We start from the raw sequence: 14,028 nt of genomic DNA, 5'->3' as shown, positions 1-14,028 counted from the left end.
AATGGGAGACGGTTTGAAAAACGGAAAGGGAGAGGACAAGTCGTCACGGCCTGGGAGCTGCCGCACATGCGCGTTTCAAGCTGAGAGGTTCCAGCCCTTGAATGTTGCCTTCATGAGCTACTCCTAAACTCGAAATTCCAAACAAATGTTCAATACAAAGGCTTTTGTGTTGCCTGCTTATATATATATATATATATATATATATATATATATATATATATGGTGTTCCTGCCTCTGAGCAGAATGGCTCAGAATATCAGTTATACTGCATTGTTGTATTATGGTGGTAAACTTGGTGCATGCTTTTAAAATAGTTTTTATTGTTGTGTACACCCCCCCCCCCAAAAAAAAGAAAAAAAGAAAAGAAAAACACTCAAAAACCCACTGAACTTCAATAATTATGTTGGAAAAGGTTTTTGCCATTGGTAATCCTGGATAATCTGTATCATGAAGCTGGCTGTAAACTGGCTTGCTTACTTATTCCTCTCCTCCAGCTATAAAAGTGTTCACATTAAAGGTGGAGATCTTTCTTGGCAGAAAGCACAGCTATTTACAGATATGGCCTAAGGTAAAAAAAAAATAATCTAAAATAACGTGGATTGGATTGCGTATATGGCAGGGATATTAAGAAATCTTAACATACATATTTAGAAAAAATAATTGACAACTAAAACGTACATTGAAACTAGACCAATAAAGAGAGGGCACTAATAAGCTGATCTTTTATAGTATATACAGTATTTTCAGTCTCATTCATTTCTTTTTGAATGAAACAAAAAGTATTCTAATAAAAAAAAGGTAATAATAATTAGTGGTAATCTCTACTAGTTATGTTCAATATTTGTTTTAATAGTTTTTTTTTTTTAAAGTTGGACAAAATCCTAATCAAAAAAAAATATTTCTATGCAAGTCATTTATTGACCCTCCACTGCTAACGTTTATATTTCTGATTGTGCGTGAAGGCAAGCAAAAGAGCTTGCGCCTGACTGGCATTGCGTCACAGTCCCCTCCTGCATCATTACTCCTTTACTATGATGTCAGTGCAAATGTACCTGTAAGTGCTTGAATCAGCATCAGAGCTAGAAATACAAAAGATGTCAGATCTGCTGCAGAGTGATTTGTTTGCAATATTGGTACAACTTTCTATCAAGGCATAATCAATAGGATCAAACTATATAATGGGTTTGTTAGTGGTTAATAAACATTTTAGTAATGCTTTATAAATTATAAACAATAATTAAAAAAATAAAAAAAAAAAAAAAATTCCTAAATGTTTTTGCTGGTGTGAAACATAATCATCCATTGCCGGAATGTTCTCTTCCCCAAATGGGGCAGCAGTGAAATGTGTGTGTGTGGCTGTGAGCTGGCCCAGTGCTAAAACTTTGGTGTGATTCCACATCAGCATTTCTGTTGGCAAATAACCACGTGGTAAAGGTATAAATATGAACCTACAAAAAATAAATAAATATAAATATATATATATATATATATATTTATGATAATGGTTGTTCTACAGATAGACCCAAAGTAACTAACTTCAACTGCTGTGTCACTCAGCTCTGTGCTATATTTAACCGCACATCCAATACTATTTCTGGTGTTTTTCATCTCTTCTGCGTAAAAGCTCGGAGCGACTGTTCCGAGACAGCACCAAACACATGGGGGCATGAGGCGCACTGCATAGCTTCAAACACGCCACTGTTATTATTATCTTTAAACAGGCTGGGGATTTGTAAAGAGCAGTGTAGCCCAACAGATTGACACTTACTCAGTTTATTTATAAAATCAAATGGTGTAGACCTGGCTCAGTGAATCTCAAAATGCAGTGTGTAGGAAGAGATACAAAATAGTACAATAGTCAACTGTCACTGACATTTCTATACAGGAAGATCAAGATAACAACATTCTCTACATTTGAGCAAGTATCTTTGAGGAAAAAATACAAAAAAAAAAAAAAAAAAAAATCCTTTAGACAACACTACCTGATAAAGGGAGTGGGAGAGTTATGGCTCCCAATAGACTGTGCTCAAAATAGAGTGGAGCGACCCAGTGAAACATACAAGTATAGCAGACAATGCCACATCCCAGTCTTTAAGGACATCTTTACACCGCGACAACTCGAAAGTTAAAAGGCACCACACAATACAAGTCACAAGGAGATTTTGCCAAACATTTGTAATGCTGTAACCGACAAACTTTAAGGCGGATGTCATGTGCAAAAAACATCATGAATATGTGTCACACGTACTGCTCAGTGTCCTCTCTAATGAAGTGTGCTTTGATTCTTTCCTTTACTGCTGACTTCTTTAAAAAATATTTGAAATGTGAAAGATTTAAAGAATGATTGCATTATCACTATGTTTGCTTGGTATCACAGGCATATTCCAGGCGTCCGGGTGTGGCAAGTGAAAGGGGAAAGAGTGTGGGAGGAGGCCGCACTGTGGATTTTAGTTCCTGTAGCTTTTACGTCCCTCTCCCTCCTTAAGGAAGGTCCATATGAGGGTGTTCACGATATCAGGCTGGTCCTGCTGCAGCCAGTGACTGGCCCCAGAAATGATGTTGAGGCGGAAATGGTTCCTGATGTAGAGGCGGCAGGCCTCAGCCATTTCCTGCTCCAAAAACGTGTCCCGCTCACCCCACAGCAGCAGCACCGGCGACCTGACGTGGTTCTGGCTCAGGGGGAGGGAGCTATGGACAGAGAGGAGGCGAGAACCTGAGTTGATCAGACATTTTGTTGTAAGACAGATTTGAAAGGGAAATGTAATTGATCAAATAGAATGTAAATAGACGTTTCTGGTTCGATAAAACCCCCGACACCTCATCTTCATGCATTGAGCTTTCTAATACTGAGTAGCAGCATGACATCAGTGTTTTGTCCACAGTAGAAGCAGGTATCGAAACAGCAAAGTCTATTTGAAAAAATCTGTTGACATCACCATTTACTGCATCTTCTCTTTTTTTGATAAGCCAACTTTTCAATCTCAGCCAAGCGTAAAAACTTTGAGAAATTCCACCTTTTTATTCCAAGTTTCTGGCATTTCCACTAAGCTTTTTTTTTTAAAAACACAAAAACGTACATAAAAAGTACATCAAAACAGGAGGATGGACGTGTAAAAAACTGTATCATCAGTATCCGATCAGATAGCGTTCCCATACAGCATGTGAACGCTATCTGCAGAGTCCCCCCCGAATGGATGCTTTACACTATGAATTTCATGTTGCTTTATGTTTCGCGCAAAGTGTGCTGGGAAAGGCTCCGACCTCCGTCACTCTGGGCAGGATAAGTGGACATATATAATATATATATAAAACATGGATGGATGGATGGATGGATGGATGTTGCTGTGTGTTTATCCATTTGTGTGTCCCTAGTGCTTAGGTGCAGTGTGCGCTTGTGGAGAGGCTAATTGGGCATGGGTCAGTGATATTTCTTTTACATAAGCATATAAAAGCTATTCTCAGACAACTCGTTGCTTGAGAAGGGAGCAGATGGCGCGCTCAGCCATGCGTGTGCAGTTGACATGCCAGAAATGCATGCACCGAGATTTTCTTTGATCTGATTTGTGGTGATCACTCCTGGCCTGCTAGTCAGTCTTAGACTTGTAAGGATGGAGGTGTATGTAAATGTACCTATGTGACAGTATGGTGGCCTTGACCGAGAGGGATGTTTAAGTTTCTGCTCCCTCAGAGCTGTGACAGTAGATGGCGCTACTAAATTTGCATTGAATTACATCTCTCAATATGCACTATAGTCAGTATATAGTATAACATAAAGTATCTGGAAAGTATACATCATATACACTAAAGTGATTTTGTCATCACACTCTGCAATAACCAACCAAGACCACACACTGATACTGACGAAAAAGCATCTAAAGTACCCTAGTAACAGTGAAATGGTCTCCTATGGCAACAGCATATCTCCTCCAATAGGTGCTTTATTTTTTATGTTTTACATATCATTACTATTACTATATTGTTTAACATTTCTAAAAAACAAAAAGCACGTAATCCTCAAAACACACCACATATAACTGCCAGGTCTATTTGTGCTATTTTATGTTCCATGACATAACCTTGACACAATCTATGTCTTGGTGAGCGAACTATTCCACACCTGAAGACGTTCCTGTAATAGTTGAGGGCTCCAGTCAGAGCTCCCGGCTGTGAGAGCGCATACAGATAGGCCTCCAGGTCCTCTGCAGTAAGCCACCGGCCTTTCCTCCCAATCCCTGTGCTGCGGCTGGTGAACAACGCCTTCAGAGCCTGCGGCAGGGACAGGCGCAAACACCGGGGTGAATTGATGTGACCGGTACAATCTGATCTAGAAAAACATTTACAGCAGGACGCCCGCGAGAGTGTAATATAAGTCAGAAAAAGGCACTTCAGTGGTGATATCAGCTCTCACGACCTTCAGTCACAGCCCTGGCACCCTGACTTACTGCCGGCTCAACCACAATAAGTGCTGTGCTGTGCTTCTGCCTCTGAAAAGTCCAGCACAGGCATATGGGAACATTTGTAATCCTACATTTACTTAGCAAGGGTCTACGAGTGAACACTTCCAACATTAGCTAAAGTTTAAAAATGCTTTGCGAAGCTTGATTATTACAAGAAGAGTCAAGAAAATTTAAGAAGCAGTTCAACATTTTGGACTATATGCTTACTCTGTTTCTTGCTGAGAGTTAGACGAGAGGGTCTGTTCTGTCCAGACGAAACAAAATCCACCTACTAGCACCTCTAAAGCTCATTAGTTAACACGTCATACTAACCTGTCTTTGGATAGAGCCAATGTTTCCAGGCTTTGTGCTAAGCTAACTGTCTCCTGGCTGTAACCTTATATTTAATAGACAGATGTGAGTGTTTACTACATGAGAGTGACATGGATCTTCTCATGCAATTCTTCATTTAGCCTACGTGAATTGAAAGAGAAAAAGTTTCATTTGTACCCCTGATTTAAATATCTGCTAACACCACTAAACTTAAACTGTATTTATAGAAGAAAATTGTGCTTTTGCAAACCTGAACTGTGCACTTCTGACATGTTAAAAAAAAACGGATGACAAAGCTTAAATGTCATAAATGATATTACTAATTTTAAAAAGGCACATTTTAATATGAGCAACAGTAAAGCTGTTCAACATTACTACCTCCCGTTTGAAAAACTAACAAAAACAAAAAAACAGCTTTAATAAAAATGTCCTTCCAGAGCTCAACATATGATTTGATAATCCATGATTTCACATTTCCCACAGGATTACTTGCTCATCTTGTTTACAACAAATAACCTCTTTCAAAGCAGTCTATTTTTAGAGTTGGCACCAATGCCAGCACTAAAAATAGGCTGACACTGTAATAACACGCAATATACAACAATTCACATGCATAGAAACACGCATGCATGCACACACCACACACACACAGACACAAAAAAACACAACCTTGACCTTGAAACCCCTTAAGCCCACACATAACAGACCACCTTGAAATCATTGATGGAGAGCATGAGCTCCGGGAAGCGGGGCAGCTGGAAGAAAAAGAAATGACTGGATTTCAGCAGCTGGCTCGGGTGACGCAGAGCCCAATCTGGGAGAGAGGAGAGGAGGAGGGGAGAGGAGAGGAGAGAAAAGTTCAGTTGTTCGATAGTAATTAAAGGCCAAGTTTGCACACGCTGCGGGGTTGTGGACATTATAACTCTGAATGACTTTGCCTCTCTGTCTGCACCAGTTAAACCAGCTGTTCCCGCTTCACATTAGCCTCCTGTAATTAGCTTCTCATCATCTTCCCCTTTAGGCAGAAGAGAATTTGCCAGATGGATGCAAACATGGCACTGAAGTAATAATACTTCCTAATTAAAGATAATAATTGCTGTAATAATCCAGGAGCCAAACCAGAGACTCTCTAATTAGTATGAAGAAAATTGGTTTTCTTTCATAATACAAAGAATAATGTCAGAGGGTTTGTCCATTTGCACACAGTGAAATCATACCTGTGAACACAGAAGGGTGGGGACAGTTCAGGACGATGAGTTTCGTCACCATCTCGGGGTAGTGAATGGCGAACAGCCACGCTATGGTCCCACCCCAGTCATGGCCCACTAGGCAGCATCTGTTGTACCCTTGGAGGAAAAGCCAAATGCAAATAACCACAATGCAGGCTCTAAAAGTTGCTGCGAAGAGGGCTTTGTATTCCAATCACACATTAGAGCCCAGCAGTTAGCATGTGATCAGCCTCTGCTGCCACTTAAATGACCATCAAGTGAAACATTTGCACAGCAATATCCGCTATCGAGCGCTTAGCTCCTGAAAGACTGATAAAACGTAATTAACAGTGAGGGCTGGAACAATGCAAGAAGCTGCAAAGCATCAACTTCTCTAAAAGACACTTTGTAAGAGAATGTAAATGTTCATAAGTGACGTGTTCAAAAACCCCTTGAGAATATTTACAGACCAGACCAATATGATGCCTACTGTGCAGCACTTTCTGTGGATTAAAAACATGAAACATGTGCCAGTTGTAGAATTATGTAAAGCTGCACAATTCAATATTTTCTTAATGACAATGGACCAAATGACTGTGTGTATTATGAAAGGTGTCACACACAAAGAATTATGACCCGATACAATTCCCATCGGCTCTACGGAGCGTTTCGTGTCTCTCAGTTCATTGTTTCGGTTTGACGGCCTGCAACTTGACTGTTCGGTCCTCAACACTGTTCCTAGACGCAGCAGGAAGCTCTTCTCGGTGAACAAGCTCTGATAAAAAGACACTACTTGCACTACTTGCCCAGCACCACACAATAGATCGAGTTAGCAACTAGCTGGTGAACGCACGCTGGAGCATGTAGCAGCTAAAGAAGCAGGTATTACCCTCCGGAGACCAAGACAGAAGTAATATTGAGGTTAGTATTGGACTTTCTTTTGCTAGGTGGGCTTATACGTGACTCCAAATTAAGGCTAATATCGCTCCATGCTCGCTTGCTAACATGTTCACCACAACAATATAGTGATAATATGTCTTTGCGGTTTGTTCTACTGCCCACAAGTGGTCGATTTTTTTCAATCGCTGCTTTAAAACTGCTTATGCAAAATGTTGCAGTTAATGGATAATTCCAGTTTCTTATAACTTGGGTCCCCTTTGTTTTGTAGTTCTGGCCTTCATTCCCACGGGTTATTATAACACCGTACTCACCGAATTAGTTGCTGACGTCTGATTATATGGGTTGTAAACAAGCCAACAACAACAACAATCTAAGTCACCTTATTAAGAGGTTAACCTGAAATCTGAGCACACCAATATTTTCTGATTGCACACACACACACCTTTTTTTTTCCCCCCCTCCAAATACCTTTGGCCAACCTGGAGGAGTGTGATCGTCTGACCATTTGGGCTTCTTCCCCCATCTGACTTCCTTTTAGCCATGTCTCTGTGTTCCCAGATCTACACCTACAGTAAAATGTTATTATTGCCGGCTAGAAAGATGGCCGAAACTATGAAATTAAGACACGTGTTGTAATAACCATCATTTTCCTTTAATACTGAACATCTGAGGACAATGTCTAAGTATAACAACCCCTCAAAGACCGCACTAAAATTATAACTTTACGACACATGAATATGAAGTGACAGGTGTGAAGGAGAGGACAAAGATAGAGCTCCCGGACACTATCTACTGTACTTGGAGTCATTAGAGAATCTTCACTCCCACAGATTTCAGTGCAAAGACGGGTTATTGTATAGTATGTTACCACTGCCAGCATGACCGAAAAACCGTGATATGCGGGCCAGGAAAAGAGAAAAAACTGTCCCCATGGCCAGATAATTATCAGTGGATGACAGCCTCAGGCTAGCTTCCTGCTAGTGTTAGCATGCCGTGGGCGCTGTATCTGCACAGCGTCCCATGTTCAGTGAGCATGAGTCACAGGAAGTTTGCCATGCCATGCCGCAGGCCTGAGGGCTGTCAACAGCTTAAGACTGATAAACAAGTTATTTTTGACTAACGATTGCTGTCAAAACAGTGTCGCCTCCTCGGCGTTCTTTTGGATTACAGGCACACAGTTCTCCTGCGCTCTCTTACCTAAGTATTCCACGATATCCTTGACGTCAGTGACCAGGTACTCGAAGCGGTAGCTCTCAGGGGAGAGCGGCAAGTCGGACTCCCCGTAGCCCCGCATGTCGATGGCCACCACGCGGAATTCGCTCTTGAACTCGCGCAGCTGGTAGCGCCAGGAGAACCTGAGGCACGAAAAAAAAAAAAAGCAGATGCGAAGGTGACTCATTTTCTTAATTTCTTCTAATTATGTTCACAAAGAGACAGTCCTCAATCTGTTTCATCTACAGCAGCTTGACAGAGTACTATCCTTTGACAGGGCTACTCCAGCGGTTAAGTATCGCACTACCATAAATTTGGGTAATTTTTATTTTATTTTTATTTATTTTTTTAAATCGTTCTGCTCGAGACCGATTTTAAAAAAGGAATGATCAAAATTGCTGCAGCAGAAGTGGAGATATCCTGACTTTTGGGCACTACTATGGGGTCAAGCCCCCGAAAAAAAAACACTGAATCCTACATTCCCCACGATGCTATTCGGTAGTGCCTTTCATTTGTTCCTCTCTGCGGGGTAAATCCATGTCTTTTAAACTCCTGTGCCTGCGGTTTGTAATGCAGACATTCCTATTCAAAACTTGGAATCTCCAAGCCCAAACCCTTACACTCCCTTAGAGCTGCACAACACATTATATAACTGCTCGCAGGCTGAGCAGTATTCCCCATTACAATATGAACTGAACTCGATATGTAAAAATCGCTGGAGTTCCCCTTTAAAAAATGCCCTTTAGTGCCCCTTGAAAATTTTACACTGTACAAATTTGAGATGTTCACAAATTAACTTAAGGAACTTTTTATTTTTTATTTTATTTTTTAGAGCTAGCACTCAGCTTTCCTTCCAGCTGAGTGAAGGTCACTTCAGAGTAATAGATGCCGTTCTAAAATCTAATCCGTCCACTGATCACGTGGACTGGGATGATTTCCTAACTGAAGGGCCTGTCTGCTGCACAGGCTCCTCATCAGGCCTGAAACTCCCCTCCTCCCCCTCCCTCCTCCTTCCAATTCCTCCGCCGAGCGAGGGGAAGCAAGATGCAGAGCTCCGACTGCGATTCTGATGAGTCAGGATAAGATCCCAGCAATGAACCCTCAGATCTTAGAATATTGATGAGCTTTAAAGCAAAGTAAAGCCCCTTGGACCTCGCTGCCCTCTCTATGACACACAGGCTCATTTCTAAAAGGGCATTAGCACATTTTAAGGGAGTGCTAATAGTTCTTTCCAACCATCTGACTCTCAGTACAGTTCATTATCCCTGTGAAGAATACAGCAAGTGAAGTAGAAAGAGCTCCCCTCCACCATTAATTAATCCCTGTCTTGTCTGCAGCTTAGATAGTATGTTAGAGATATGGACAGGCTTACAGCTCTTGACAACCTCTTTGGCCCCAATCCAGGAGCAACGCTCAACACCATTTTTCATTTCGTATCAGGAGGAAGAGATCTTGAACGCTTTGGACTCCTCCGCCCCCGATGGAAAAAAAAAAAAAAATCAAGTCTGTGAATGAGGACTCCTTGCTGGTGTGGATTTGTTTATGCAGCCCAGGGGCCGGGCAGTACAGCTGAAACATTAGAGCCGAGGAATCCTCATGGTCAGGGGAAATTTTAGAGGGGTGACTGATGTAACCAACACGCACCAGCTGAATAATATACAATCTTAATGTCTAGCTATCTGCTGCGTGCAGTGGGTCTGCAACTGTTACCGTAACCGCCCCCCCCCCCCGCCCCGGTTTCCCCTTCGACCTACCAGAACTCAGGGAAGCCGTGTAGAAACAGCATGAGTGGCTTTCCTCTCTCCCCAGCAGCAACATAGTGAAACCTAAGGCCCGACTCCTGAGTGGAGAGAGGACACAGGCATTAACAAGAAACTGTCAAGCTGGCAGTCTCATCCAAAGCCACTTAGTGGACACAATAGAACAAGTCAGAATTTTAAGATGACTATTACTGAGAGAGGCCTCGGGAAAAATAAGTGGACAATAATGTAATTATCAGGAAAACAAGACATAAGTAGCTGTTTTTCTTTTGAGTCAACACACAAACGAGAATCTGTACGTTACAACTGTGCAATATCGAGCATATTGGACCTCTCTTCTATAAGCTGTTATATATTCTCCGAGACGTCCAAAAGCCTGATCTCGCAGACATCAAAAAAAAATACCCTGCTTTGAATAATAATTTGTGTCTGACACAATTTTTACACAAAAATGAAATGAATTAGTAAAAATTTCTTCCCATTACATCTGCTCCTTTTCCCTCCTTGAAAAAAATACACAGGCAATAACAATATGTAACTGCTGGACACACTGTCTCCTTCTTCACTGAAAGGGCCATTCTCAGTGTATGTGTGCCGGAGGGTTTCCAATTTCCCACTTCGAACCTGCGTAAATTGCACAAAGCTTTCAAAGTAGTTGCGATGTCACAAAAAAAAAAAAAATTCACACTTGTGGGTGCACGTCTTGATCTGAGATGTAGGGTGAGCACAGGGACACTTTCCTCCTTCGGAAAACGAAAGAAGAAACAGCCTTCGAGTGACAAACTCATGCACGATTCTGCACAGTGAAGCTCAAACATCCAAGAGAAGTAAGAATAAGCAGGAGACATTTTTCAGTGGAGGGGGGCTTCAAGTTCCTTTTTTTTTTTTTTGGAACAATTTGACATTTCTATTTATAAACAGTGTCACTTTGACAACGCCCGTTTTGTTTGGTATAGCAGTTTGACAGCGAAACATACAAACAAACTGCAGGTGACGCAAAAATATCCTCGGCAGTAATGAGTACACTACACTGGTCCTAATCCGTTTGGAAGTGTGGAACGGCTGCCTGCACAGCTCCGGGTACGACGACAGGGGCTGCCTCCGACGTACAATATCATCAGCGGGCATCCTCCCGGATATCTGTGTTCACAGGCGACAATGGTTCACGCTCAACATGGCCATAACACCAGGTACAGTGTATGATGTGGCTAGAATCGACCTTTTTCCCCCCCCCACACTGGTGCTGTATTGTGACACAGTAAATGTGAAATGGACAAAAACAGGAGGGACTTCCGGAGGTCAGGTCAGAGCTTATTCATGGAGGAAGGTGGCAGGCTATTAATGAAATTGCATTTGAGCTATTAATCCCTTTTTGTTATATTTTGCTGTACTTAGGTGGACACTCATTTCCTGGCTTAGTTTGCACTGATGTAGTTTTGGTTTTGAGATGTAATTTTCAATTTGATGTTACGTTTTTTTTTTGTTTTATGTCTGTATGAGAAGAACCCGGGACCATGTTGGAAATATGTGTTCTCACTTTCACCTGTTATCCCTCGTCTCTGGCCTTGGACAAGCCGCAGCATTCGGACGCTTCTGGCGTGAGGATGCATCAGCGATCATAATCCAGCACTGTGACATATGACCATGTCACAATGACAGGCACCACTCTGCTGCACGACGAGTACTTTTACTTTGGATACTTTAAGTGCATGTGGCTGCTTTTTGCACTTGCTTTAGTGGGATCCTATGTGCAGCACTGCAGCGCTACTGTACCGTAGTGCTGCTTTACTCAGTAATAAGTCAAGTGGCTTTTTTCCTGCCACTGACAGCACAGGCTTGGGTTTTAAGGCAGGCATCTGTGACAGATACGCCTCGGCGTTCAATCGCATAATCTTGAGGACAGGTTGTTAGTTGGAGGCTGACACTTTGCGTGCGGAGACGGGAGGCGGGAGGAGCTGTTTCCTTCGGCGCCACCTGAGCGCAGCGCCGGCGATCGCACCGAGGACGTCTCTCGAAAATAAACGAGTTAATAAATAAATAAAACCAAAAAACAAACAGACGCCTCTTGATCCGCTCCGTGATCAGGCCCGTTTGGCTTTCTCACGACGCGGCACCGCAGGGAGGTGTTGTGGCGAGGCACACTGAACATCCCCGCATGGAAGACACACACACACACACACACACACACAATGGGCTCTCCTCCTTCACAGGGAGCAGACACCTTTGCACGTCCAAGTGCGCGCTGCCTCTTACCTTGATCCTAACATAACAGTGGGTTCCCAAGGACGTGTCATTCAGACAAGCCGGGGGAGTTTCCCGAATCACCCATTGGAAGGTTGTCGTGGGCCTCAAGACGATGTTCCACCAAAGTTTCAGCAGGGCCACGGCGGTGCAGAGAGCACAATAACCGTACACCAACGACCAGTACCCCAGGACTCGGATTTTCTGCGCAAGTCTGATTAGGAATAAGAGCAAGTTGTGGAGCACTCTCGCCATCTTTACATTGCCGCAGGGAATCGATCCAGATCACGTTCCCCGCTGGTCTCTCTCTCTCTCTCTCTCTCTGTCAAGCGGTCGCTTCTGCCTAAGCGCAGCCCCGACGAAAGCCGTTGTTCCGCCACCAGCGCACACGCACGACTGTCTGAAGGGAGGATCCCGACGAGCGGTTGAACGGGACGGCGGCAAGAGCATCACGTCAGATTTCACGCTTTTGCGTGTGACAGCGGCGGTTGTTTGGCGTGGGGGGGGGAGCCAGTGGATGCTGAGATTTACGCCGAATTTCAGCAGAGCCGAGAGGCGCTGTTAGACGCAGCGACACCCCGAAAAATCACTGCGAAGCACCGGGGCTTTCTTTCTTTTTCCCGGTCTTCTGTCAGCAACAACGTACTAAACAGGCAGCGACGTGCACACGTTCACTGTTATTTCACCGCGAATCGACGGAGCAACCATAGTTATCTTAACTGGGCTCAGCAACCGGTTCCTAATGTGAGTGGCCGCTAACGCCATTTAATTGGCTAGGCGTGAATGGCGTCCCTCCCCCCCCCAGCGCATTGATATTTCAATCAGCTGTAATGCGGTTACAGGTGCGCACCGTCGGTTACTGCGGAGAGCACGCGCAGTCGAGCAGGTGGGTTATGTCAAAGAGAGCACGAGTCGAAACAAGGTTACACACATAGTAAGACCGTTAACCGAGCTCAGGTTAGCCGGATCCCTCCTTAGAGCTGAGGCGTGTAGGCCTGAAAGGTCCCCAAGACAAGACAGAAAGAAATAATGCTGTTAGCTAAATAACTGAAATGGAAAGTCAAAAGAAAATCAAGTTTGACACTTTTCCTTTAACTTTTCATCAGTTGGGAAAAAAGAAAACTTTTTTTTTTTTTGGTAGAGAGCATTCTTTTTATACCCTGAGTTATTTAAACCAACCGTATTATTTATTCATGTATTCAGGAATATTTTTTGACTTTTCTAACAGCCTTTTTTTTCTTTTTCTTTTTTTTACCAGATTTTTGTCAGTTTTGGGGCTCCACACAGTATCAGGGCAGCCCCAGGGCAGCAAAACAGGAGGTCGGCCGACCTACAGTCGTATTAGGATGCCAATCGTGTGCCCGAACACACTGTTTTATTAATAAAGCAGGGGCAGACCCAGCATTTGAAAACCAAACGGTGGCTGCCCTGCCTCATAATAGGACTTATTGGCAGGACACAAATTAATTGCTGTAACACAGAAGAATGATAATCCAACTTCCCCTTCTGAATGGTTAAAGTGCAAAGTCTCATATGGCCCCTGAAGAAATAATGTTGAATTTGAACAGAAATGAAACCATTTATGATGACTACTAGAGTGACGTGAGGCAATACTTGGCAACCACTTCATATTCAGTAGCATAAGACCACTATCTGTGAGATAGCAGATAACAGAAGTTGGCTATGAATTTTGGATGCAATATTTTTGTTCTGAGGGAGATGGGACATACTTTCGCACTTTTTGTACAGGTGTGTTCAATATGAATATATTTTTGTTCATTTTTTAAAATTTGCATCTATGTTTTCTTTTTTGAGGTATTAGGTAGGTATTTTTTTTCCAGCCATTTTCAGTGAACCCTGATTGAAATGTATAGCAGGACACAAGCCTACGGGGTAGTGATGTAAATTGCTGTCGTCTATTTTCATCCTACCACATGG

At 42.8% G+C, this 14,028-nt stretch overlaps 1 protein-coding gene across 1 annotated transcript; it reads right to left on the bottom strand.

Annotated features, from left to right (window-relative positions):
* Positions 1–2,070: 2,070 nt before the first annotated feature.
* ephx4 (epoxide hydrolase 4) lies at positions 2,071–12,871 on the bottom strand. The gene is made up of 7 exons (XM_040127775.1): positions 12,103–12,871; positions 9,844–9,929; positions 8,075–8,232; positions 5,987–6,115; positions 5,480–5,583; positions 4,118–4,266; positions 2,071–2,688 (listed from the first exon to the last, which is right to left on the bottom strand). Exons 1-7 carry the CDS (start codon positions 12,343–12,345, stop codon positions 2,448–2,450), a joined length of 1,110 nt encoding a protein of 369 aa, XP_039983709.1. The 5' UTR covers positions 12,346–12,871; the 3' UTR covers positions 2,071–2,447.
* Positions 12,872–14,028: the final 1,157 nt, after the last annotated feature.

This window comes from Xiphias gladius, chromosome 6, assembly GCF_016859285.1.
Source record: "Xiphias gladius isolate SHS-SW01 ecotype Sanya breed wild chromosome 6, ASM1685928v1, whole genome shotgun sequence".
NCBI classification, from domain to species: domain Eukaryota; kingdom Metazoa; phylum Chordata; class Actinopteri; order Istiophoriformes; family Xiphiidae; genus Xiphias; species Xiphias gladius.
Note: the sequence above shows the minus strand (reverse complement) of the source record. Positions and strands in the feature narration are given on the sequence as shown.

Coding starts and splice junctions, on each gene's coding strand:
- ephx4 (XM_040127775.1), bottom strand. CDS start 12,345: ATGGCGAGAGTGCTCCACAACTTGCTCTTATTCCTAATCAGACTTGCG. Junction 5,584..5,986: donor CCACCCTTCTGTGTTCACAG/GTATGATTTCAC, acceptor CCTCTCTCCCAG/ATTGGGCTCTGCGTCACCCG. Junction 4,267..5,479: donor TCTCCATCAATGATTTCAAG/GTGGTCTGTTAT, acceptor TCCCTGCCGCAG/GCTCTGAAGGCGTTGTTCAC.